Here is a 26,770-nt window from a genome sequence, read left to right as displayed (position 1 = left end):
CTGTAGGCTACTTTTTGTAATTTCTTTGTTTTTTGAAAACTGTCAGTACTAGATCAAGTGCTATCTGGAGTCTATAAAAGAAACAACACAAAAGTGTTTTAAAATGTTAATATTTGATTTATAAATCAATGAAAATATCATAAGTCAAACAAAGCAAATAAAAGGAGAAAGGATAATTTGCAAATGAAACTAAAAACAATAGAGAAGACTAAGTGAAAGTGTAACAACGGCAAAAATTCCCCTCGGTCTTCAGGGTGAAGTGTGTGTTTTTGTTTGAGTGGGATGTTTGAGAGATGGTCCTGGTGGAGCAAACACGCTCAACCAACCGAGTCAACGCTCACATTGCTCTCTCTTCTCTATTCTCTCTTCCTTGCCTCAGCTTTCAAAGGCCAAAGATTGTCTCCCTCAAGGGAGATACAGGGGAAAATAACACTGTTCAGCGTTCTTTTCCACAACTGACATTTTTCAAATAGAATTTGATATTCCTCCTTTTAAAAATTAACAAGAAACATTTTGTTGGCCCATCAGTTGTTTATTTTTTAACAGCACAACCTCAATCTTAAATATATTTGCTTAGAGTAGTTTAGCTATGTGGCAATGAGTAAAAAAGTTAAATATGTGAACTACCTAACATACCACTTTTGATGCATGATGGCGGCAGCATCATGTTGTGGGGGTTATTTTCTTCACTAGGGAAAGATAAGTTGTTAACAGTTGAATGGGAACAAATAAGAAGCTTCAGACATGAGAATTCTTGAATAAAACCTGTAAAGAGTTAGAGGTTTACCTTTCTGCTCAATAAAGAACCTAAACATAAAGACAGACCTTGTGCTGTTATGTGTTTGCTTCTCATGCATAATACTCAAAATAAAAAATGTTTTTTTGAGTGAATAGATGTAGGACCATTTATTTTGTATAGCAAAGGTTTGCAAAGTGCTGTAATGTAATATAAACTTAAGTTGACAACAATTTTTTGAAAATACATTTTCTATCTAATCTGCATTCATTTTACCTTACTCTAGGAACTACAGAGGTCAATGCTACAGGAAAATCCTTCACAGTAAGAAGCAGCCTCTTGTTTCAAGTGGACAAACGGGATGATGGAGTCGCATACACCTGCAGTGTGGAACATGTGTCTCTGTACAAACCGTACATGACAACTGAGGTCCTGGAGGTTCATTGTAAGTTTTATCATTGATAAAGAATGATTAAGTCTGGCCATTGAAAAGGAATACAAACAAACTAATAAAGGAGCTTAAATTTATGTCTGCATGCGTAGCCCTGCATTTGTTATAGATTAGTATAGGATTAGTTGGCAGGTAAGGTATTACAAAAGTACAACAAATGTACATGAATACATACTAGAGCGTAAAGGTATAGAGGACAATCTTTTATTTCTGGGTGGATCATCTAAATAAGTGGTCCTCTTAATTGTCAATTTTCTGGTGATATGTTTACGTTAGGCAGTCCTATGTGCTCGCCCGTTGGCTATTTTTTTCTGTGCATGCGCACTTTCAGGTGTAAATCTGTGCTGAGCTATGCTTTCAGACAGTCATTGAAGCTCATCTTTGTTACCACGGTTCTTTGACAATGGTCGAGGTTCGTAACAGAAAAAGTGTCTACGAAGTATATGAAAAGAAAAGAAAGGTCTCAGAAGAGGTAGATATATCCCAGAATGCTTTGTGCAGAGAGCTCTCCTCACAAAGCAGTATGGGATTTGCTGTCACAGCGATACGCTGTCGCCATACGCTGTCTCAACCTGAGAGCAGCGACAAAGAGGGCGCAGGCACCGCGCAGTGGGGGAGGAGTTACGTGACCAATAGAGCTAAAAGCAGTGATCATCAGTGATCAGTGTCTGAACCGTAAGGTTACTGAGTTCACTATTAGGTCCACTATAGACTCCCCGCTCTATATAGTGACTGAGGGATTTAGGGGTTATGGCGGACTTTCAAGCACAGTAAGCTTGTATGAGCTTTGAGAACTGCAGAGAACTTTTAAACAGAGCTTGCACAAGAAGAAATTGGCTAATGCATGCTCTCGCAGGCGTGGAGAAATCAGGTCTTTTAAAATAATTTACGAAAATCCTCCACAATACCTTTAAGCTTCCTATAGGTTAAAGAGCTAACTACCTTTGCATTATTTTTGGTGTTAATTTCTTGCACACATAGGTGTTACAATACTGCTTTTATTAATTTATAAATTTTTTGCAGATGCTCCACAACTGGAAATCACACATTCACTGATAATTCCACAGGAAGGACAATACTTCAAACTGGAGTGTGTTTCCATAGGCAACCCAATGTAAGTTGGATTCACGACTGCACTTTGATCTATTCCAAAATAACTTTGAAAAATAAGAAAAAATAACACGATTTTCTTGTGTTTTCTTTCCCAGACCCGAACCAGTGCTCTGGTCTAAAGATGGAGGAGAGCTGCCAGACATTGAGCGTATGATTGTGGAGGGCAGAGAGCTCACCATCACGACACTCAACAAAACAGACAATGGCACATATCGCTGTGAGGCCAGCAACCATATGGGGACCAGCTTTGCTGAGTATATTCTGTTTGTATATGGTGGGTACTAAACTGAATTCTTTATGTCTATGATTAAAAAGTCATGTTTTTTAGTGCTTAATTGATTTATACTGTATCAGGGGTTATTTATCGGAGAAGTCAAGAGTCATATATCTTTAACTAGCACATGGAAAGTAGAAATGAAAAAAAAAAAGCTGATTATTGGTAAGCATTTTTTTTTCTTTTATGGCAAAAGTGTTTTAGGCGATGTAGGCAACAAATTTCAGAATCTCATAGAAGATGTTTGACGGTCAATGTAGGGAATTTAACAAAACAATTATTTTGTGAAATTGAAATTCAAACTAAGCTGTGTTTAAGCAGCAATAATCAGGTTTTCTGTATTTCATCAATGAATCAGGCATTGTTATGTCATTTCACTTTTATCATGTAGTCATGTATCAAAATGATTGACACTAATGTGCTACTTTTTCCATCTGACATGTTATATTTGAACTACACCTTTTAAAATAGCAATTAGATTCTGACGTGTTGATAGTTTTCTCTCTTGCTTCTTTGTCATGCTTAGGTGTTTCAGGTCATCAAACATAATGATGCTCAAGGAAATACAAACATTTAAATGATTACATTATTTGATAATACGACTGATGCAATACATTAGGATGCACCGTTTATGAAGTTGGACCTTTTTTTTTTTACAGTGATCAGTGGATTTAACCTTCGACTGCTGACATGTTTGCTGTCTTTCACCAGTCTATTTCTTGTTGTAGAATTATTAACACTTGCTTTTACCAAGGAGAGTCAGGCCAGCAATGTTTATATATTGCTCAAAGTCCTTTTTTTGATCTTTTGGAGGAGTGCACTCTTAGGGCCTGATCTCAAAGATATCAAATCAGAGGCACTAATTGGGCGTGTTGCAGAATTTCTACAAATATTGCTGCGTAAATGTTCGTAAATGAGAATGGCTGTCAAAGAAAGATGTGGTTTAAAGCCTAGAATATGGAGGAAATACTAATAACTATTAAAAGAATAATAAATAATATTTACTTTGCACCTCATAGTATTGCTCCATTGATATCCTGTTTTTATAAATATGCACCAACATCTAGGTTCAGTATTTTTCTTTAAATCTGGTTTAGTAGTACAAAAATTTCTGCTAGTTAATAATTTTTGCTGCCCTACATAGATGTTATTTTCTTTATTGGTAATATTCTATTGTTGTTATTATTCACGATCCAAATGCATTTATATGCACACGGAATATCTCCACGTATGCATTTCTTCCTTTGCAGTTGTCACCTCACTTTCAGAAATACTAAAAAAATGTAAAAAATAAATATATAAATAAATTACCAATGTGAGTTTCAGATTTGGAAATTCAATTTGCTTGTGGTAAATTTTTACATTTTATTGCATGGTCTGGTGCCTTCATAAATATGCCATTTTATGACATGTAAACCTTCTAAAGATCAGGCCCTTAGAGTCTTTCTCACGATTAAGTGGTTTTTGGGAAGTTTTACCACTGTTCCTTATTTTCTCCGTCTATGGTTAATATAGCCCCATGCACTACCCTTTTGAAACCGTGCCGAGAATGGTAACCAAGGTAACCGCTAAGTCTAAATGGAAAGCAGCTGAACTGGACTGTGCCAGGCAAACTAACCGCAATAAATCCAGTACTAGTTCAGCAGTAGGCTTGGCGCGGTTCAGTTGTGGCTCGGATCTCTGATAACTAAGAGTGCATGAGCAGACGGCGTTATCTCCTATTTACAGCCAGTTGACTCATTTTGCGGGTTTTCTGGCGCGTCCGGCTTTACATATCACAGATCTCTTCACCTGTTCACAACACAAACTTCTTCTCAGCCTATTAACAATAAAAGGCATCCATAAATGGGATGATGCCTAGAGCGAGGCTCTCATCGAAACCTGGCTGGAATACACTATCCAGGCAGATAACTTCCTGAATGTTATGGTCAACTCCATTTTTGTTTGCGTAATTCCCACCTTGAGAGCTGTAGTGTCGTGGACCACTGAGGAGGTGAGGAACCGTGCTAGCCAGATGTGTAAACGGTCTAAGAACCAAGCTCAGCACAGTTAACTGATTCAAGCTGGGTCCAAAATCGGCAAGAATTTCAAAGGAGTAGTGCAAATCGGGCATATTTTTCAATTTCAATTTCAATTTATCTTTATTGTCATTGTCACAAGAACAACGAAATTTGGATCCATGCAACGAATATGTGGATCCATGGAGTCACTGAGCATTAAAAAATGCTCCTTAACCCTCTTTTAAATAGGTGTCAGCATTGTCTTTTCTCACACTAGGGCATAATGTGTGGGTTCCTTTTTTTTTATTACTTTTTTGTTTTGTTTTATAAGCATACTTAATTTTATCAGACTTAAATATAGAAACTTTCTTGACTACACAACTATGTTAAATTAATTCATTAATTTTCAAGGAATTGTTTTGTTAGATATTAAAATTAGATTAATACTTTAAAATATTAGTTTGTGACTCGACTAAAGCAAAAGAAAAAACGAGGGGGGAAAAAAACATTTCTTAATTATTTCTTAATTATGTGTCACTATAAAAATAAAGAAAAATAAAGCTTTTTGCTTGACATATATGAATGAGCAGATTAATGCACCAAGAAAATATAAACTACTAGAGCCCATTAAGTAGAATATAAAGAAAAGAAAATGTATTTACTCTGATCTTTTTTAGTACAATGCTGGAAAAAAAAACAGATCTGTTTTATCAACAAAACAACTCGCACAGGCTTGAATTTAGTGTGCAAGTCATGCACACTAAAATGGGCTGTGATTGGTAAAAAATTGGCTGCACAAAACCCAGCCTAACGGCTCACTGGAGGTGTATTTAACAAAATCACAGAGAATGAAAGGAGCAGGTAGGCTATCAGGAGCTGAATACGATCAGGGATACTGCTAATCATCCCTAACATTTTGGTGATCTTCAAATTGGTATGATCCAGCAGGGTTTAGAGGAAACTACAACCTGATTAATTGCTATTATTAGAGCAAGGGATCCAGGTGTTTTGTCACTATCAGGATAGAATAAAATGGGATTTTTGTTGTCATGTAGAAAATCCGCTTGTTATAATGTATCTAGGTCTATTTCAGTCTTGCACATTTCCAAAGCTTGCATTCAAGTATCGACTGGCTAATATGGGACTGATGAAGTTCAGTATTAGTGGATAAGGATGTACGATTTAGTTTAATTTCAGCCTAGAAAATTGCATTATCACATGACAAATAACGGGTTGATTAAAAACCAAACACTTTGTTACAGGAAAAGAAATAATACATATTTAGCATCCCATGTTTATGTATAAAAGTATATGAAATAATTTGAAATAAGTAGAACTGGACTGAATACATATAGGGTAGTTTTAGTTTTCATTGTCCTTGATCTTTGTCTTCAGTTTTTGCCAGTTTAATAGTGCAGTAGCAGAGTGAAAAGTCATAAAAGAGCTTACTTCTCTTCATTGGAGTTTTTTTCTTCTTATAAACTATTACTTGATGCATGGCAGCATCTTTGCAAGGTTTAGAAAGGCTTTAGGAAGTAAAAAGAAGGGACATTTTTTTTTTCTTTCAGACATTGCTATCTTTGTGTCCTCCTTCAGCAGACTTATTGAATGAGAGAACAGCAAAGTCTTGTTGGTATGCTGCATATATCCTCCTATATCTGGCTACCTTTTAATTATTTATTTGATCACATTCCAAAGCTCAGTTGTAGCTTTAGAATTTGTATTATTATTTTAAATGAAAAAAATCTAAAACTTAATAAGGGTTTTATATGATTTGATTTTTTTAAGTCTGCATAATCAGGAAGAAGGATGTATTTACCTCACGAGCCCTCGCCTGCAGTTGCAAGAGGAGATGAAAAATTGAGTTAAGCAAGTAAAAGATGTGTTAGACAGGCTCATTTCCAATGATGATGAGACTCATTCTTCAGGGCTACATTGTGATGAGCTGAATACTTGCCAGGTCTTTTCGGATCATCTCAGCCTCTAAACCTAATTTGCTAATGACAGGGAAGCGGAGGAGCTATAAATGTCATCCACCAAGCACAATTTATCACTGTTTGAAAATACCGTCTATAATAAACCTTCTGAAATACAAATAAGAAACATTGCATACAAGATATTTGAGTTGTAGTAACAAAAAAATTGCTTTCCTCAATACAGATGGAGGCCCTAAGAGGCTTAAGTCTAATTTCTTAGCCTTAGCTTCAGTCTTTAAATCTACAGTTTCGCTCTAGTAAGCATGAAAATTGACATCTAAAAACTTAACTGAAGTCAAAATAAATCGTCTAAGCAATATTCAGCATTGTCCTGTTTAGACTTGTTGTCCTTATTGTTGTCTGATATTAACATTTATTTATTCACAAAAATTTATTTTGTGACTTTTACAAAAAATATATCTGTAGATGTGCTTACCTTTGAAATTTACTCCAATAGATTTAGCTCTATTCTGATTTTTATATCTATCTCACTATTTTTTGTTTTTATTTATTTATTTTTTTTCAGTACAGAGATTTCAAAATCAGATCACTGCATTCACAACCGCATTAACAGGTCCACTTACGGTACACCCTCACAGAGGCCTCGACTCAACACTTCATGCACTCACAAACATGTTATTGAGCACCCACTTGATGATTGATGAGCTAACAACTAAGCTATGAGCTAGAAAATAAACTTGTTTCAGTGGATAAATTCAATGTGCTCTCCTTTTTATTTTCCCTTTTTTTACACAAAACTGATTCATTATACTGTTCCAGATTAGTTCAGAATTTACAGGTGCACCTTATCACATTATTTATTTAATATTTGCAAATGACTGCACAAATATAAATGTGTTTGCAGATGTGGAAAATAGCAAACAAACTCTTTGGAGTGTTCTTAAACAGGTTTGCAACAAATAACTAAGCATGCACTCATAAAATCCATGTGCAGGCTTTGGTTTATAAATCCAATTGTTACCAGTACCGTCGAGTTTATGTATTACTTTTAATGATCCAGAAGGGCACTCTATAAGTAAAAAGTAAAGATTGCTACCTTAGAAGTAAAATACCTTTTCTGTTTTGATGGCAAAGCATAAATGTTATAAAGTTAGTTTTAATAAATGGATCAGAAACAGTTTCTGGTATGATGATAAATTTCCTCTTAAAAAACAACAAAGATTTGTAATTGTTGAAGCATCATTTCAAAGGTTGATGATTATGATTTACTATTTAAAATTATTTGCAGTTTGCAACTGCAGTGGAGAATATAAAAAAATATTGCAAATGCCGCTTAGCAAGCATCCCAAATAAACGGTTAAGGCATTGTGATTTCAGAACTGACCATATATTTTCTTAAACCTAAGACCTAACCTTAAATCTAAAAGCATAGACAATGAGGTTTGGGGAACCCTGCTATCATAAATCAAACAACAATAGCCTTGTAAACAGTTATGCAACCCCTGAAGGGAGCTGGCAAAAACAGCTTTGATAAACATTTTGCATTTGATAAATATGGTGTGCATATATATTCAGCCACATTTACTTTGATAGAATCCAGGAAAGTCTTTCAGTTGGTGGTTTGAGAACTTAACTAAAGAAATTGCATTATGAAGACCAAGGATGACACAAGACAAATGAGTGTTGTGAAAAGATTTAAGGCAAGATAAAGTTCGAATTGGTCCATCTACAGTATTATAAGTATAATAAACAGAAAGAATATGACTTAAAATTCATTCCTCAACCCAATTAAGATCTATGACAGTAGGGATATTTGTGCTATAAGGTATTTTAACATAATGGCTCTGGGACTGAATACAAATGCATGCAACACTTTGTAGGTATTTCCCTAAATAAAGACTTTTGAAAAATGTATCCCTTTTCTTGCCACCTTAAACCTGTTCTTTTTCATGGTCTGACACTCTAAATCACAATAAAATACACTTCCCTATTTAGTTGAAGTGTGCGGAACATTTTCAAAATTACCAATATGCTGTAGGTGTACAAGAAAAAGCAACACCATTCTATGTTTTCAGAGAATACAGAATTTAGAAAAAGGCAAAATAATAAACACAATTTTTACCTATAAAAAAAAAATCTACCATAAAGACTTAATTGACATGCTAGTGACCCATCTAGGGCTGCAGCTGAAGAGTGTGGACAGTAAGTTTCACTAATAGCTATTTTGGTCAAGCTGTTAACATACACTTCCTCTGCACAAAATCAGAGCTCTATCTCCATGTATCACAGAGACAATGATGAGTAGACATTTGAATTAGAACATGTGCAGCATACACACACACAGGAACAAAAGTAACATGCAGGTACTGAGCCTCAAGCACTGATTGAACATAGATTTATCAGAAAATGATCCTGATAAATCTATGCTCTTGCTTTGAATAGCAGAGACTATGAAATGTATTTTAGCAAAGCAAGGCAAGTTTATTTCTACAGCACATTTCTGTAGCAAAATAATTTAAAGTGTTGCACATGAAAAAGAAATAGGAAAACACATTGAAAATCACACATTGCAGTGACAAAGAACGTGAAGGAAAAAGAACAGTATTAAAGGCAATAAATATAAAAAATGTATGTGATAAATGATTACAAGAGAAGGAATATTAAAATAACACAATAATTGTTTAGGTAAGAAAAGGCAAGTTAATTTATATGATCATTTAATTATTATAGTAAACTGTAAACAAAGGTTTTGAGCCTAGGACATTTTTAAATGTTTCTCCCTGGGGAGAAGGGGATATCCTTGCAATCTGCTTACATCACATTATTCCTTCAAAGTAATTACTCAGTGGCCAATATGTACATACAGTAAAACCTTTAAATCTTTACTGTTGTCAACTTTGGATAATAAAGGGATATCTTTCTTTAGAACTTTTCCATGTCTGTAAAAATGGGGGTTGATAGTTAATTAATATTTTGCTCCCCAGTGAAAACTGTTGCATCTTCATCATTTAGACTTTTTTTTGTCTTTAATGTAAGTTTAGGACTCTGCTTAAAAATGTTTAAGTTATGTTGGCTAAAGACTTCTCACTTATTGAAAGCATTGCAGTTTCATAGCTGGAGAGAAAAAATTAAAACAATATTATGTTATTATTAACTTGGAATTAAATGCAGTTAGATAATTGATAAAAAGATAATAAAGTGAATACAAATTTGTAATTACATTTATGTCATTTGTATCAAAAGAAAATATAATAAAGTGCATAATGATAAGACTATAATGCAGGTAAAGAAAGTTTAACTACATAGTAAAAATAATCATATTAAGGTAACACAGTCAAAAGATACTCTAAATAATCAGGTTTTTAATCTCAACTAAAAGCAACTTAGGGTTTCAGCACTTTTACATTATTCTGGGATTCTTTTTCCAGTTAGAATGGGGTTAAAACTAAAAGCAGTAGGTTTGAGACAGAAGACCTGGGGGTCTTAGCAGCTGATACAAAGACAAGTCTGTAATATAATTTGGTGCTAAGCTATTAAGTGATTTACAGACTAATAGAAGCATTTCAGTCATGATCTGACCAAGAGGGAGTCAGTGTAAAGACTTTAGAACAGGGTTGATGTGCTCCACTTTGTTTTAGTGAGGATGTGGGCAGCAGCATTCTTGATCAGCTGCTGCTGTATGACAGACTTGTTAGAAAGACCTGTGGAGACACCCTGATATTAGTTCTTTAATCATGGAAATGTTTTTTTTAGGTTACAGTAGGCCAACTTTGCTGCTGTCTTTGTGTGCCTCTGTGCCCACTCCCATATTATAAGCCTGACTGGTGGTTTCAAGATGTAATAACTTAAACTTTGTACGTGCTTCTAAATATTCTTTCTTCAAAAAGTTAATAAGTCACTTAAGTTAAAATTCAACTAAAAACCTTTTTTATACCTTTATTATAAGCTATTTGAACAAGGGGGTGCATATACAGGAGAGGCTCTAATATGGATACCAAGGGAATGCCACATGTGAATTTTGTTGTTTCTTATTTAATTTACCTACTGACACTTAAAACAATCCCTGTCTTTTAAGTGGAATTAATCCTGACCAGTGGTTGTTCTCTAACCAGAACAGCCACCCCAGTTTTCCAGGCAGTCTAATAGAGTACATATTTATACAGATTTCATTGAACTACCTGACAAGAGCAATCTCTGTACTTTGCTGAGCATATAGGCATAGCTAGAAGATGTTAAAGCAGATGATCGTTGGTAGGAAGGTGTTTAAATGCTGAAGCCAGGCTTTGTCAATAACCTTACTGATGAAGAGGTTAGAGATAAGCTTGTATAGTTCCGTAGTTAAATTAAGTTAAATCAGACATTATGACATGCAAATCCTTTTTTAAGAAAGATTGAAATGTAAAAAATTGAGACAACAGGAAGAAAAGTCTAATTGGCGTAAGATTTCTTCTAGGTTTTTGTATTTAATTTGGTGAAACTATAGTATGCTGTGCCCCAATAATCTTTTGGGCTTTTTAATTGAATATATTAGAAAATTAATTACAGACTGTGGCTAATATGGCAGGAGCAATATGTGAGTATCAATCAGACAGAGAGTGATGTTGGCAAAGATTTAAAAAATTGTTTCTTAATCTCTAAATTGACGATAAAGTAAGGTAACCAAGAGCAAGATGTAATAACAAGATATAAAATTAGGATGTAGAAACCAAACTAAATCAAAATGTAGAGAGCAAAGATTTGTTTTAAAATTTATGGTGACATTCTTAGCTATGATGGGCATCACTCAATCCTAAGAGTAATTTAGCTCTGTTCAGTTTATCTTTATAGTGGAAACTTAAATATCTCAAGGCAATTTACAGAAAAATAAGTACCCAGTTTTTACATGTGAATATCAAGTTAATTCAATACTTTTTTTTAATACCTTGTAGTTAGGTGTTTGGTATATGGATACAGCTTGACAAGTGCTCCATAGACTTCCTAATGAACAGCAGGAGAAAAGGAAATCTGGCTACTCATTAACTGACTACTTTTCAGAATAATAAATGTAATGATTAACTTACTGTACATTGTGTGAGCTCAACTAACTGAAGAAAAGAGAACCAGCAATGAATGCCATCTTCAAACCCTTGCCTTATAAAGGAGAAGTTTGAGAAATAGAGTGTTGAAAAGATTTCAGGTCGAGTGGTGCCAGGACACTTATGACTATGAAACCTAAACTGGAGGAGAGCCTGCTTAAGGCTATTACAAAAGAAATATCCAAAATCTCTTTTAGCTTTTTATTTTTGCTTTTTTCATTTAGCTGAAAACTTAAAAAAGCTACCAAATGCTCTGTATAATCTTATAACTAAGAAATGTCAGAATTTATGATAAATATAATGTGTATATTTTTTTAAAGCTTTTTGATCTTTCAAATATATTACATACACTTGAAAAGCTGCTTGGTTAAAAACAACACAATTAGTCCCTATTTCCTAACCTTGTTGTGTTTTGTTTTAACACAGCAAGGTGTGGTTATAGGTTTGATATTATATATGTATGAATAGGGAGGCAACTGTGCAAAAACCCACTCTGCTGTATAGGCCAAAAAGTTTAGATGTAAGCTAGAATTTATTTTTAATTATTTTATTCATAACTGTAAAGAAAATATCAAATTTAAAAAAATCACATAGACTCATACAGTCTACCAAATATCTGAATTTTTATAACACTGTATAAATTCTTAGTCACTGTATAACTGATCCTCTGCCAAAAGTTTGAACTTTCAACATACCCAGCACTAGATTGTGAAACCAGCTTTTCTGTAGCAAGCTAATGGTATATTGTGTGAAAAAAGAAAAAAGATTCGCTAGTGTGAAATAAAGCCATTAACATTTTACCATTTACAACTTCTTATTTTCAGAAGTAATTTTATAACAAGTGATCGTGTAGTTTCAAATGGCACATTAAGGGTCTTTTAGTTTCCTTCAGTTTCTTTTTCAACCCACAGGGTCAGTATATTAGGTAGATAGTTTATCTAAAACTAAAACACTTCTGTTCTAATAGTATAAACCCAGCATTAGGATTAAATAAAAGTAAGTTTTTTAAGAAAGTTAACTGAGGACTGAGAAATGTAACCTTGCTCCAAGAACTGCAATAATGAAAAAACAGAAAACAGTTAGCCCATGTTTATGAGAGCTTTTTCTGCACACACCATCTTGTCTTGGCAGTTATTTTTACACATGTATTGTATGACAGCCATTGTGTGTTTCAGTAGAACATTTTGGGTCTGGTAAATGGCTAGATTGGACTTCCAAAGTGGCCTCCAAATGTGTTTTCCAACAAGTTTGAGATGTCCAAAGCAAACTTTATTCCTGTCAAGTGGGCAAATAAATGTCGTGTTCTGCATGGAGTTTATACAGGCCTCTGGAGTGCCATCAAGTAAATAAGAAAAAAGGGCATGTTGGACCTATTATTCAAAGCTAACTTAGGAAATATTAGTTTTTAAGTATGGACTTTATGCTTTATATATAAAGCATTTTTTTTTTTTTTTTGTTGCTCACCTAGTGAATACGTTTTTCCGCAATCTAGCTCAGCATGAATGCAAGCTTTCCTCTCTGTCACTTCTGCACTCTATTAAACAAAACCAAGATCATACTGAGCTATTATGCTTTGCTTTGAAACCTGTGGTCACCTTTTATATCATGGTGTTGTTCCCTACATCTTCCCTACTGCTGTCACTGTCTACAACCATGGCAACAGCCAAAGATTTTCCAGGCCCTACAACAGGTAAATATCCCAGTGGATGATCATTGCAAGCCAGAATTAGTGTGTGTGATGCTGGAACTGGCTCTGGGTCAGGACACATCATGGCCTCACCCTGCATGAGCCAAATCATCAACATGCATGGATGCTCGCTCTGCTGACACTAGACGTTTTCTCTCCTTTCATGCCACGGACTGCATAAGTTGAAACACAACATGTTGCTATTTTGGTTTGCCTTTTTCATACTAATTGTATCTGAGAGAGTAAAACACAGAAAATTGTAGTTTTTGTAGCACTATCATCTAATATGTTAATGACAGTACTAAAGTAGAAATAAAATTTACGAATATATCTGTTGATTTGAAAAAATAAATAATAATAATAAAAAAAAAAAATATATATATATATATATATATATATATATATATATATATATATATATATATATATATATATATATATATATATATATATATATATATATGTGTGTGTGTGTGTGTGTGTGGAACCATATAATGGAATATATTATATGGTTTTTACAATATAATATTTGATATGATATTTCCTGGTTGTTCCTATTCAATATTATTGCTAAAGATTCAAACTTCACAAACATCTGTTAATATAAAATTAGTAAGAAAAAGGGTTCAAAAAAGATTCTCATTTCATGTTTTCGCAATGTCATTTTATATCAAATTAATAAAAATATTGCAAGGTGAATTGCTGATTTCTTCAAGGGCTGCTAAACCAAGGAGTTTTCTAAGAGATGCATTGAAACAAAAGTGGCTGGTGGCATGCCACTCCTGCTGTAACAGCATATGTCGACTCTTTTGTGATCATCCACGACTCTAGAATGGAATTTAGTGGCATATGCCAAATCAACAGCAGTGACTCACTGTCCTCAGATGGAATGGTGCTCATGTTCCAACGACGCCAAGAAATTCTCAACACCACCTCAGTCTGTCACATTAGTACTGCTTGCTCAGTGCTCAATACATAAAGTGATGCAATAAACCAAACTGTATTATCAATGGAGTGCTATGAAAAGTACTTCAAGAAATGTAATAGCTCTATAATTTCCGTTGCTAAGTAACATCATGAAAGGCAGCAATTAAAGGAAACGCTTTGAAAATGTGTTTTTTAATAACAAAATGAGTGAGCTCTATAGACAAGTTAACTAAAAAAAATCAAATAGAACATTAATACCAATTTACAAAGGGAATTTCTCAACACTATTCCCATGTTAACACTTGATTTTTCATACTTTTAGGAATGCCTTTGAAGGTTGTTTTATATATCCAGTTACTTGAAATACATAACTGTAATATTAAAATCTTAAAATTAGATAAACATTTAGCATAGAAATCTGATTATTTTTTTAAATTTACTTTTACTTATCAGTGGAATGAATGTCTTATTATTTTTGGACATTAAATAATACAGTATATTACAGTAAGAGTGGAAATTTATACATATTATTATTATTGTATGATAGGTTTTGGTAAATTTTGTCAAGCTCAAACTTGCCCCTATATTAAGAATCTACATGCTGGGTGAATTACATATACTCTGATTCATAATCTCTATATGTTTTAGGAATACTTATCATTGGATTTTTTTTTGCATTTTTCAAGGCAAAATTATTATATTAACCTAGACTAATGTTTTAAACATATTCCCCAAGTTTAACAGAAGTGTTGATGTCTGGGATTAAGAATGATTAAAGTAAGCCTGCTGATCCAGAACCAGTTCTAATATGTTTGGAATCACTGTCCTGTTGGTATGCCAGATTGTTTGCAGGTTTTAAGCAACTGATCCAAATTTTCATTCTCAGGCTACTCTGAGGGTGTTCAGCAACAGCCCAGGAGCTACCAAGGCTGGTCCATCTTAGAATTTGAAATTGCTGGAATAATAATTTTGGAAAATCCAAAAAAAAAGCTCCTGCAACATAATTGTAATCTTCAAGTGTGATTAAAACCTGCTGCACACAAAGACAAGCCAGAAGTCTTTGTTTGGTCAAATAAATAACGTATGAACAAATATTTGAATATGACATTAATTTATTTAAACTGGAAATAAATACAGAATAGTTATTTAGATGGGCCTCAATTAAATATATTTAATTCATTTTAAGAAATTAATATAATAATTTCAAGGCTTAATGAATTATTTCATAGTTTCTGCACTGAAGCATACTATACATTCATTTCAACTGTCCCACACCCAACAAAGTAAAGGAAGTGGGACTAGGCCCCCTTCAATAGAAACCGTGACTTCTGGTACAGTAGGCTTCTTCTGACTAAACAATATTAAACAACTTCTTCTTGAGGTTTCTTTTACTCTAAAATCAACATTATCACTGAAAGAAGCAGACATAACTTTCAAAACATGTTACAGTTTACATACAGCACATTTGGTAAGTAATTCCAGCCTCTGGATCTATAATTTGGTCTGAAATAGATCTAATACACATACGTTATAAAAGCTATTGTGCTGTTGTGCCAGCTTCAAATGCACAGATAGAACATGCAAATAGATAAAAACTGAACCGGCGCTGCTTATAAAAATTGCGACCAGACAATCTGCTGAGCTCCGTATAGTATTATGGCCCTATCCATATGAAATTTGAATTCTTGAAATAAATAATGAAAAGATAAAACTACCTTTAATCAAAATTATATAATGTCTCTTTCTGGGATTATTTACTGTGAAAAAGTACCAACCTGTGTCACTCTTGACTGTTTAAACTTCAGGTTCTAAGCTTCATTTCAATAGTCCACATAAGGAGGGTGATGTTTTCATATATAATATTGGACTTAAGATATTCCCTCAAACATGTTTTTACCTTTCCATTAATTCCTCTGAGCTCCTTCCAGAGTCTGTGAAAAACTCAATGTCAGATCAGGAGACAATTTCAGTCATTTTCACCTTGCAACATATCTAAATTAATCATTAAACATCACATGCCTTCCATTTATAGGCCAGACAGACATTAGCCACAAGTTTGTTCAACCCATAAATAAAAATTTTGATCGATCTCAATAGTAAAATAGACATAATTTAAAGAGAAAAATGATGATTTCCTCACCACATCTGGTATCAACAAAGCTGTAACCCACTCCATCAATCAAAAACATGTCCCCATTATTGTTCTAGTTAACTCACTGTAATTACACACAAATCATTAAAAATGGCAACTCCACAAATGTACACAAATAGACAGACATGTCACGCAACTATTTTTCCATCTGAAAAACTCACATGAAGAGACAATTAGGAGAAATTTATTGATTTTCTTTGGCGCTCAGACCTCGGCAGGAAACATAGCGCTTCATTTTGATAGATATGCATGAACAGGAGCAAAGAATAGGACTGTTTCCCCCCAGGCCTGAAACTGGTGGTGGAGTGGAGATAGATGAAGTCGGTCATTCTGTAGACTGCTGGTTAGTGAGAGAGTATGCTGAGCTTTATGGGGAGATCCAGTGGACTGCATGAGCTGATACTAGAGCTTCACTCAGGGACCTGGAAGATGGAAGTCCAGTTGGATAACACAGGTTGAGAGAACCTGTCCATGATGAGCAAGCATGGAGCGATAGTGGAGAGGAAAAACTCCCCGTTGGGTAGAAACCTCTGGCAGAAACAGGCTCAACATGGCTGTCTTCTGCTGGACCGGCTAAGATGAGACAGGGAACGCAGTAAGAGTCCAGGTGAAATGATGCTCTGATGAAGCTTTAGCTACGATGGTGGAGGAGGGGTGGAGATGGGTTGAAACTGTGTCATCTGAATGAAGTCACACAGCCATCTGCCCCCAGTGCACAGGAGCAGACGGGTGCGTTTCAGAGGCCTTTTAAGATGAACTTTGGATGCCAATTGGCTTTCATGGAGGTGTGGTTCAAAGCTGATTGGCTGTGCCGCAGGTGGATGAAGGAAAGCATTGAGTTTCTTCAGTTGAACTTCTGCCTAGGCTCCATTATTCTTTTTCTCTGGAAACACCCATAATTCTTCTTCTGCACATCTTTCATTTTCTCTTAAGGAGAAATCTGGAAATGTTCAAACTAGAAATGTCGGCCTATTTTCTCTTTCTTTTTTAGGAAATAGGCCACTTTCAGAACCTTTTATTAAGCATAAAAGTGCCTCTAAACTCAATACTCCCCCCGGCATGGAATTTTTCATGAACTCTTAAGGAATAACTGGTCCCTATCTCCAAAGCCAGGTGTGCATCTCTCTCTATTTCAGGAAGCCCACTTTCATTTCTGCAGGCAAAGAGGAATAAAACAATGTCCCTTTCAGCTAGCTGAAACAGATGATCTAAAAAGTAACGGCTTCTCTAGTCTGCTGTTCTCCTTCTAGAGGAAACCGTTGTGAACAATGACTGCCCTCATCTCTTCTTCTTCATCTAATCTACATATTCGCGAAAAAAGCTTCAAGCAATTTTTCCTTCTGTAAATGTATAAAACCATCAGCTTACTTCAGAACCCTCAAAACAGCCAAACTGCTTTAAGTAAAGAACTGGAGATATTTATCTATAAAGGATTTTCTCACCTCTGTCTGAGTAAGCATATGCAGGCTGTGTGGTCTGTTCATCAGTGGGAGTACAGTGTGAGTAATACTACTTCCAGGTCAGGGTGGAAACACCAGTTTGTGTTTACACCAAGCTTTCTCTCTACGATTTCATTCCTGAAAGAAGATCACTACAAACAATCACTTTAAATAACAATTTCCCATGTATATACATTATATGACTATAAAACACAATGTCAGGTTTAACAGAATTTAATCATTAATGTTCATTCACAAAATGACATTGATGACGTAGAAGAGATATTGGTGCGGGGATCACGGTTCTGCTGATGGCCAAGCAGTGTAATACAGTAAATCACAAGAGAAAACAGTCAGGTAAAACTAATGATAGAGGTAAGATTAACATAGGATGTAAATGCCTAACATAAATCTCCTTTTAATATACACACATCTGTACTGTACATTTCTAGATCATGTCTGTCATCGCTTTGTTGCACTGTCTATCTCTCTCATACATTGCATAAACATAAAACTGTTGATGGCACAACTCTAATTTTTGCAAATTTATGCAGACCCAAACATTCAATTTTTACTGTAATAGCAAAGCCAATGAATCTGTGATGAAGGGAATTGAATGCAAGTCTTACTGTTGGATGAGTTTCAAACAGCAAGCTGCTGAACTTGATTCTGAACTTTCTATCTATTTTCTGTTCCATATGTTATTTAAATAGTAGCTTGATCTCACACAGAGCTTAATAATTGTTCTTTCTTTTGACAAAATATCAAATTCAACCAGTGTGTCCTGGATACTGACATGCCAACTGCAGGTGTAATGACTGATAGATCTGTCATCAGCGAATAAAAATGTAGAGTTGCATAATATATAATTATGTAGCCTACTCAAAAGGACGATTGCTGCTAAGTAAACTAGGTTTGGATATCTGCTGACCGATCGCACAAGACACCTACGTCAAGCCTGGAGCACTCGTAAAAATGAATCTATTAGAAATGGGAGAAAAATGGTGAATGCATCATTTTCTCTTAAATCACTCGTACGAACGACTTAAGAACAAATTTGTTTGTATGAATGCTTCTTCATTAGGCGCAATGTTTCTAAATGATGAAGCATCACTGCCTATAGCAATATTGATATAATACACGCTGTCCTTAGATCAAGGACAATCCAATCCACACTATCAGATATTTCTATGTTAAGAATTATCACCTCTTTCTCTATGCTCTCATTTCATTTCCAAACCCTTTTTACTTTCGTGATGAAGATCATTACTTTTTATCATGACCAAATCATAACTAAATGAACTGCTTGGGAAAACATTGACCTTAACACTTAACCAGTTGGTAATATTAGGGTTTAACAAGCACAGATATGAATGAAAAATAATCATTTTAACACTTACATGAGAGCTTACTATGTTTAAGTATGGCTTAAGCTGCAAAATCAACAGAGGCCCCACCGCCTGACTAACACCGGCTCTCCTTCAATTCACTTTTAGAGATCATCCATCCGCCCATCCATTCACACCTTGTAGCATGTTTTTTAAGTTATTTTGCCTTTTTAAACAATAACATTTACTTTAGAAAAAAAAAATATATAAACCAGAAAGAACTCATCTAATATCGCTCAGTAAGAGGCAGCCAATCAGACGTCAGGGTTTCTATGTAAACAGACCTAGTCCAGCCAGTTTCAATTAATTAGAAAATATAATTAAAATAATTTATAAATAGCATACAATTAAAGTTTTACAAATAATAGATAAATAGAATGAATAAATAAAAAAAACCTACTCGTTAATAATTAGCCTTATAATGTGAAGTCTACATCATGGATTTCTTTTCACAACTCGGATACATCAAAAGCAAAACACATAACTTTAAGCTACTGTATAACAGGACTTGATGTTCCACTAAATTTATTTCAGTGCCCACATTCTGATTTAAATTGTTTTTTTCAACAATACAGAAGCAAAAAGCATATATGGTAATATCAGAAATTGTTTGATATAAACTTGTTAAATCTGCACCGGAGTTTGTTGCAAGCAAACTGCAACCCATCCCAGTCTGATCAAAACTCTACTGGTTAGGTCTATGCTAGTGTTTAGATATATTTCACACCTTTCCAAAGAAAGCAGTCGATCAAAAAAATGAACCTTTCTGTTTTATTGCTTGACAGTTGGATTTTTAAGAACTAAAATAAATGTAAGTACAGTACACATCAAAAGTGGTTTCAGAATGGTTAAGGCAGGCTGAAATTAATCTTTTTTACCTCACTAATTTTAACCCTCTGATTGGGATTTGTGAAAGCAAAATCAATGCATTACACCACTATTTTCTTTAAGAAAGGTGCTTAAATATTCAGCCAGAATAATCCCAGAGTCCTTCTGATAAATACAAAATGCAACTAGTATCTTTACAACTAACCAACAAACATTGACTCACATTGTACTTGTGGCCTCTATTTTTACAGTTTGTTTATTTCATCATGTGTGAATAAAAAAAGAACCAAAACTTTCCACAAACTGTAACTTGTGCATGCATTTTCTTTTTTTTTTTTTTACCGGTAAATAGAATTAAGTCGAATATTGATCAAAAAGCACTAAAACCATTAAAGAACCCCAATTAATCCTGTTATAAGGTTCATAAGCGTAAGTGAACATACATTATATCACAATAAATCACAAGTGTACTTCTGTACAACAGGCCATTGAACCAGTGGTGGTGTCCCATCAGCTGCTTTGAAGATTCGGCACTCTTTAGTTTTCTTTTGTGGCTTAATGTGGTATCTTACATTTCATTCAATTATTTTCATGCACTTGTTCTCAATTTTGCTTTTCAATTCTTGCTTTTATGTTCTGGATTGAAATAAGAAAGAATGAATTGTTGCACAGCATGTTTGGGTACATTTGGTTCCTGATTCCAGTTTTCTTTTTTTTTTTCTTTTTTTTTTAAGAAAGTATTAAATTATGCTTTTTTTCATTAATGGAAACCAAGTATTACATAACATTTGCTTTACGCTATTTGTTACAAATCATTATACTCATTAACATTGGAACATGTGCAGGTTACTCTTGAGAGTGATCATTGTTAGTTAACATGTCCCTGTGTTCTGTTTAAAATGCATGGATTTGAAAGAAAAGCATGACACAGGCCTTATTCTTAAAAAATAAGAATTTGGATATTTTGTGTTTACAAGGTTAGTTATAATTTTCCAGGGTCACTTTGCAAAGCTGAACATGAGCCATAGCTATTTATCATGTTGAGATAATGAGAACACAAGAGGTGTACTGTAAGACACATGCGCTCACAGTTTATAATGGGACAGACACTGGGGCATCATAGTGAAGCTTGAAAAATCTATGCTCATCCTCTGCTCAGAGACCTCGATGCACTTTAACAACTTTCCCAGTAAAAAAAAAGAAACCCTGATGCTTTTTATAGATATTTGAGGTTGCATTTGTGATTACTTGTAGAGTTCAGGAATATAAAATCGAATAGTGGCGACAGAGGCAGGGTCCTTCAGAAATTGTGGCAGAGGCTCATTTGGGAGCTTATTTTGTTTGCAAGCAACAACATTTTTTTTTTTTTCAAGAATTTTCTTCCTCAGATGTGTGCTGTAGCTCATTATTGTTGAATGGTGTTATATATGGCTGTAATTTATATTTGACATTGACACTTTAAATACAGCAATCAGTCAATAACCCAATGGCCACCCAAGGCAAAAGGAGAAGGCAGTAAAGTGAAGGTTTATACGGTGATTTGTTCCATGAGGGGGGAAAGGCCAGGGGAAATGTTGTCAGAGAGCTGTAGCTTGGAGACTGAAAATTCTGACACATTAGTGAGGGATATTAAAAAGGGCTGTCATGAGTCCAGCCTGACCATGATTGAATAATTAAAAGCAGGGGCATTTTTGGAGAAATGTTTTCTTTTCTGATTCTTACCAGCATCGTTACTCTGAGGTGCACAGTCGTGTATCAGCATGATCCTCCTAAGCAGCTGTATTACCAAAATAGCAGGCATCATATTGGAAAGTCATGGACTGTTTATGGAAGTCTCACTGCTCTACACATAAGTCTGTGTTTTATTCATCATATTTTACCCTTTAAAGACCACTAAAATGTGTTAGGTCTGTCTGCACTAAGTTTACCTTACCTTTAACATCATGCTGTTTTTTCCTTGAAAATTACATTGCTATTATTTCCATCTCATTAAACAAAAGTCCTATTATTATAATTTCAATTTTTCCTTCTGAGATACTGTTTTTGATTGGTTGGAAGAAATGTATCCTCTTCCTCATGAAATCGTGTTCTCTGTAGCAAAAGGGCTTACTTTATCCCATTTTAGTGTTGCCAGAAGGAAGCCACACATTTGACAAATTCCCACTAAAATATATATATATTTTTTATTTGGGATTTTGGCTACAAAACTATTTAGATAAAAGGTCTTCCTATTCTAGTGTGCGACACAAAGTTCTCTTGTGGTTTCATTAAAAAACTGAGCTTTAAAATTACTAAAAAGTTATATTTTAGGTTAATATTGTAAGATTCTTAGGCTGCCTGGTTAAAAAATATGATGATAAAAGCTATTTAAAGTTTAGTTATGAGTATTTTTAGCACAATTACAACGGCCAAATATTTATTGATGAGGTTCCTAAATACTGAAAGCTAGCTGAAGCTGTAGCCTGTTGAAGTACTGTGTAATCCACCAAATTTACGCTTTCTGTCATTGTTTTCTTTCAGACCCTAATGCTTTAGGACAACATGGACCTGACCATGCTTTAATCGGCGGTGTTGTTGCAGTTGTGGTCTTCATAACCTTGTGTTTGATAATAGTTCTTGGAAGATACCTGGCTAGACATAAAGGTAAAACAGGTCCCTTCGATTCCCTCTGGATTAAATAAAAAGATGCTTTGAACTTTTCCGGCTGTGAATTTTTGACTTGGCTGCATATTTATTTACAGGGACATATCTAACGCACGAGGCCAAAGGAGCAGAGGATGCCCCCGACGCTGACACCGCTATTATCAATGCTGAGGGAAACCATGTGCATGCAGAGGAAAAGAAGGAGTACTTCATTTAGACCTCTTCCTCCTTTCTTCTTCGTTTCCACGTTCAACAAGAGACATGCAATTTCAAGCTGCCTCAGTGTCACAACATGGTCTGGGTTTATATCCTTACTCCTTTTTTTCCAGGAATCTCATGCTTGGTTCAACTTGACTTTTAAAACAGCTTTCTCCTTTTATAATCAATACAAAGTAAAGGTTGGATTAGATTTTAGTTTTCTTGTGCCTAAATGAGATGTTTTTCTGCATTTTCTTTCATAGACTGCGTTATCAAACTTATCCACTCTCTTACATAACTGTCAAAAGAACTTTTGAACACAGAAGGGATAAAAGATGCTCTTGATTCTAAGAAATTCAAGGTTGGGCTTTTCAAATTGTTTTACTTTAAGAAAAAATAACGCTGAAATGCATCAGTTTATCAAACATTTCCATAAAAAGATGTTCCTTTTTTAATTAAGCAATTGTCTTGGATGTCACCTGGATGTTACCTTAACACAGCCATAATGTATAACATAACATGACACACATTTTGATATAACAAAACATAAAAGCACAATCTGCACGATTGTCCAAAAAGGATCCATCTCCTCTTAACATACTCTTAAACTTATTCATTTCAGTTTTCCCATATATAGTTATTTTATACTATGAAAGTCGGAAATTTAAAGCACAAAGTCTGAGGACTAAAAAAAACAAGTGAGGAAATATGTGAACTGTATTGTGTCTCAGGATTCAAAACGAGTCTAGATGGAGAGATGGAGTCTGACATGTAAAAAAGATTTTGATCATCATAATGGATCAGGAATATTTGGTCTTTTTCGTTGGCTATTTAATGTAAAATCAAAACTGAATGAGTGGGACTTTGTGGGGCTTTATTATTTATGTTGAACTTTATTAAACAACAACTATGCTTAATGTGTGGATATCGCTGTAAAATACTTTGCTAACGTGAATATTTGTGAAGAATATTGTTAAATCTTGGGATCCCTGGCACATTAGGTTTTGTATATTAGCATATTCATAATTTAATGTATTCCATATTTCATGATGTTTTTTTTTATCGTTTATCAAACAAGAGTTACAGTGCTGTGAAAGAGTATTGGCCTTACAGATTTTTTCAGGTTTGCAAGTCTTTCCCTTGACAAATGTTTCATATCAGACAATTTTTAAATGTAGACTGAGACAACCTGAAATATGCTAAAGTAGCTTTAAAGCCCTGGAATCTGTCTAACAAGATAAAGTAGGCTTAAGATCCCACAAAGCCAAACATTATGCCTTTTTCCATAAAAGTTCAGAATTATCAACATCTATCAGTCTGCAAAGAATTACAAAGCAATTTCTAAGGTTTTGTGACACTGGTGAACCACCGTGAAAGCTATTATCATAAAACAGAGAAAATATGGAACATTGATTAACCTGCCAGGAGGAGCTATTCTACCAAAACTACTTTAACAGCAAATCTACAACTAATCCAGAAAGTCTTAAAAGACCCCAGGAAAACATATAAAGTGCTGCAGGCCACACTTACCTCTGTCAATCTATTTTATGATTCAGCTATAAAAAATGGTGGCTATAGACAGTATAGCAGAAAAGACAGTGTTGAAAAAACAAGAGACAGAAGTCTATCGCACATTTCTTAAAGAAAAACAGTTATTATTCAAAAGACTTTGAGTGGAGAAAGAAAAAAAAATACTTTTGTGAAGTGTGCTTCCTGATATAAGTGGCAGAAAACAAGTAAAGTCCCAGTCAGACATGGTAATTATAGTGCAAAGGAATGGGGTTGCTTTGCTGCATCCAGAGCAGAATACCTTACTGAAGCTGATGGGACTATGTAGCCTATAGCAGAACATCTAGCTATCAGTTTGTGAATGTTACCTGGGTTTTGCTGCAAATGATGAAATATAACAGCAATCACACCTTGTAGTGGCTAGATTAGTTAAAATATGGACTTAAAGGTTTGGGAGAGGATCTTCTTGATTGTTTTTAAAAGACCTGCCCTCTTCATTTAAAAAATGCAGGTGCTAGAGCATGCACAATCCCACTTCTCCTTGTGCACACTCATACAAGCTCACTGTGCCCAAACGTCCTTCCTAACCTCTATATCCTTCAATCACTATAAAGCAAGGGGACTATATAGTGGACTTTATAGTGAACTCAATTAACTGACCATTTGGACAGATGATCACTACTTTTTGCTCTGTTGGTTAAACAACTCCTCCTCCACTGCGTGGTGCCGGCGCCATCTTTGTTATTAGTCGCCGCTGTTGAATAGTGACAGCAAATCTCATAATGCTTTGCGAGGAGAGCTCTCTTCACAAAACATTGTGGGATATATCTGCCTCTGATATGAGGCCTTTCTTTTCTTCTCATACACTTCTTAGACACCTTTTCTCTTACAACCCTCAACCATTTTTAAAGAACCATGATGAATGAAACCGTACAGTAGCTCACCACAGATATATGCCTGAAAGTGCGCATGTGCACAAAAAGATACCTATTAAGGTGAGCATGTAAGACAGCCTTACGTAAATGTATCACCAGAATGATTGACAATTGGGAAGACCATTTATTTAGATGATCCACCCAGAAAAATAACATCCTCCACTATACCTTTGAGTGAGATGCTGTTGCCTCATGTAAAAAATAAAAAAAAGTTCATGTTAACAAACCCACCAACCAAGAGCGAGAAGTTCCTCTACAGCTTTGATAAAGAGTCTTTGTTATCTATCAGAAATGCTTGATGGCAGTCATTGTTGCTAAGACTGACACAACCACTTATTAGCTTTAGTGAGCAAACATTTGTTTCATACAGTTGGTCTGGATTGATTTGTCTTTTTATAAATGAATTAAACTTCTAAAAAGTTTTCATTTTATGTTCTGAAAACTGCATGATGATCTTAAATATAACAGCATCTTAGCAATCCAAAAACAGACTGAAACCTGAATTGGGACTAATACTTTTTCACAGCCAGCTAGGTAATTTAAGTAAACATAAGAGGGATGAATTTCACTCCTGTTACTTTGATGAGCGTTTTCACTCTTTTTAAGGTTTCGTCAAACAGGGATTCTAATGAATTACCTAAAATTGAAAAAAAAAAAAATATTCTGACTATCTGTATTTATTATTATGACTGATTCCGATTTATTATGATACTATATTAATTAGTATTATTGTTGTTAACAATTGAAGTAGTTGTCTGACATTACATTTTCCATTTTTTAAATTCTGTAATTTATCATAAAAAATACTAAAAGGATCACCGTTATGGCCTTTGAGTTTGCTGCAAACAGTACATGACATGACATGTTGAGGCATTGGTGAATCAAACATCCTCTAACTGTATATATTCATTGTATCAAAGAAACTGAACCACATTGCCAATGCTCATACATGTTATTTTCTTGATTCCGTATGAGGCTATAAATAGTCATTTTGTACAAAGATTTAATTGCTGTAATTATTTTGCTTTTTACGGAGGGTGTCTGAGGTTTGTTTTATTTCTCAGTACTGAATATTCATTTTTCAACTATGCCACTGTAAAAAAAAATAAAGAAAAATAAAGAAAAAAGAGGGACAAAGTGCGAATTAAAGAAAATGAACAACTTGAAAACTGTCATTTTGTTGTGGTTTGACAGAAACTCAAGATCAGAGATTTTACGTTTTACTGTAGGCTTCTTTCCAGTAGCAGAAATATTAGTCTTTACATCTACTGGTGGGTGAAAGTAGCATGTAATGATTGACAGGCATTGGGCTCAGGCTGCACTGTAATTGTCATTCGATGGAACTGTAAAGTCTTTCTCAGCCTCCCGTATTATAAATATATAAAAAGTGACTATTTTTAGAAGCATTGGTTGAGGCTTTCATCTCCAATCATTTAATGAACATTACAAAAACAAAGAGAAAAGTCTCCATGATTTTC

At 34.6% G+C, this 26,770-nt stretch overlaps 1 protein-coding gene across 1 annotated transcript; it reads left to right on the top strand.

Annotated features, from left to right (window-relative positions):
- Positions 1 to 1,022: 1,022 nt before the first annotated feature.
- LOC107105174 (cell adhesion molecule 2-like) lies at positions 1,023 to 26,417 on the top strand (the record flags this gene model as incomplete). Its single annotated transcript, XM_015405290.1, has 6 exons — positions 1,023 to 1,181; positions 2,211 to 2,301; positions 2,396 to 2,574; positions 13,250 to 13,276; positions 22,528 to 22,650; positions 22,749 to 26,417. Coding segments are annotated over 6 exons (698 nt in total), but the record flags the coding sequence as incomplete, so codon positions are not given.
- Positions 26,418 to 26,770: the final 353 nt, after the last annotated feature.

The sequence above is a fragment of the Cyprinodon variegatus genome, unplaced genomic scaffold (assembly GCF_000732505.1).
Source record: "Cyprinodon variegatus isolate N-32 unplaced genomic scaffold, C_variegatus-1.0 Scaffold2117, whole genome shotgun sequence".
NCBI classification, from domain to species: domain Eukaryota; kingdom Metazoa; phylum Chordata; class Actinopteri; order Cyprinodontiformes; family Cyprinodontidae; genus Cyprinodon; species Cyprinodon variegatus.
Note: the sequence above shows the minus strand (reverse complement) of the source record. Positions and strands in the feature narration are given on the sequence as shown.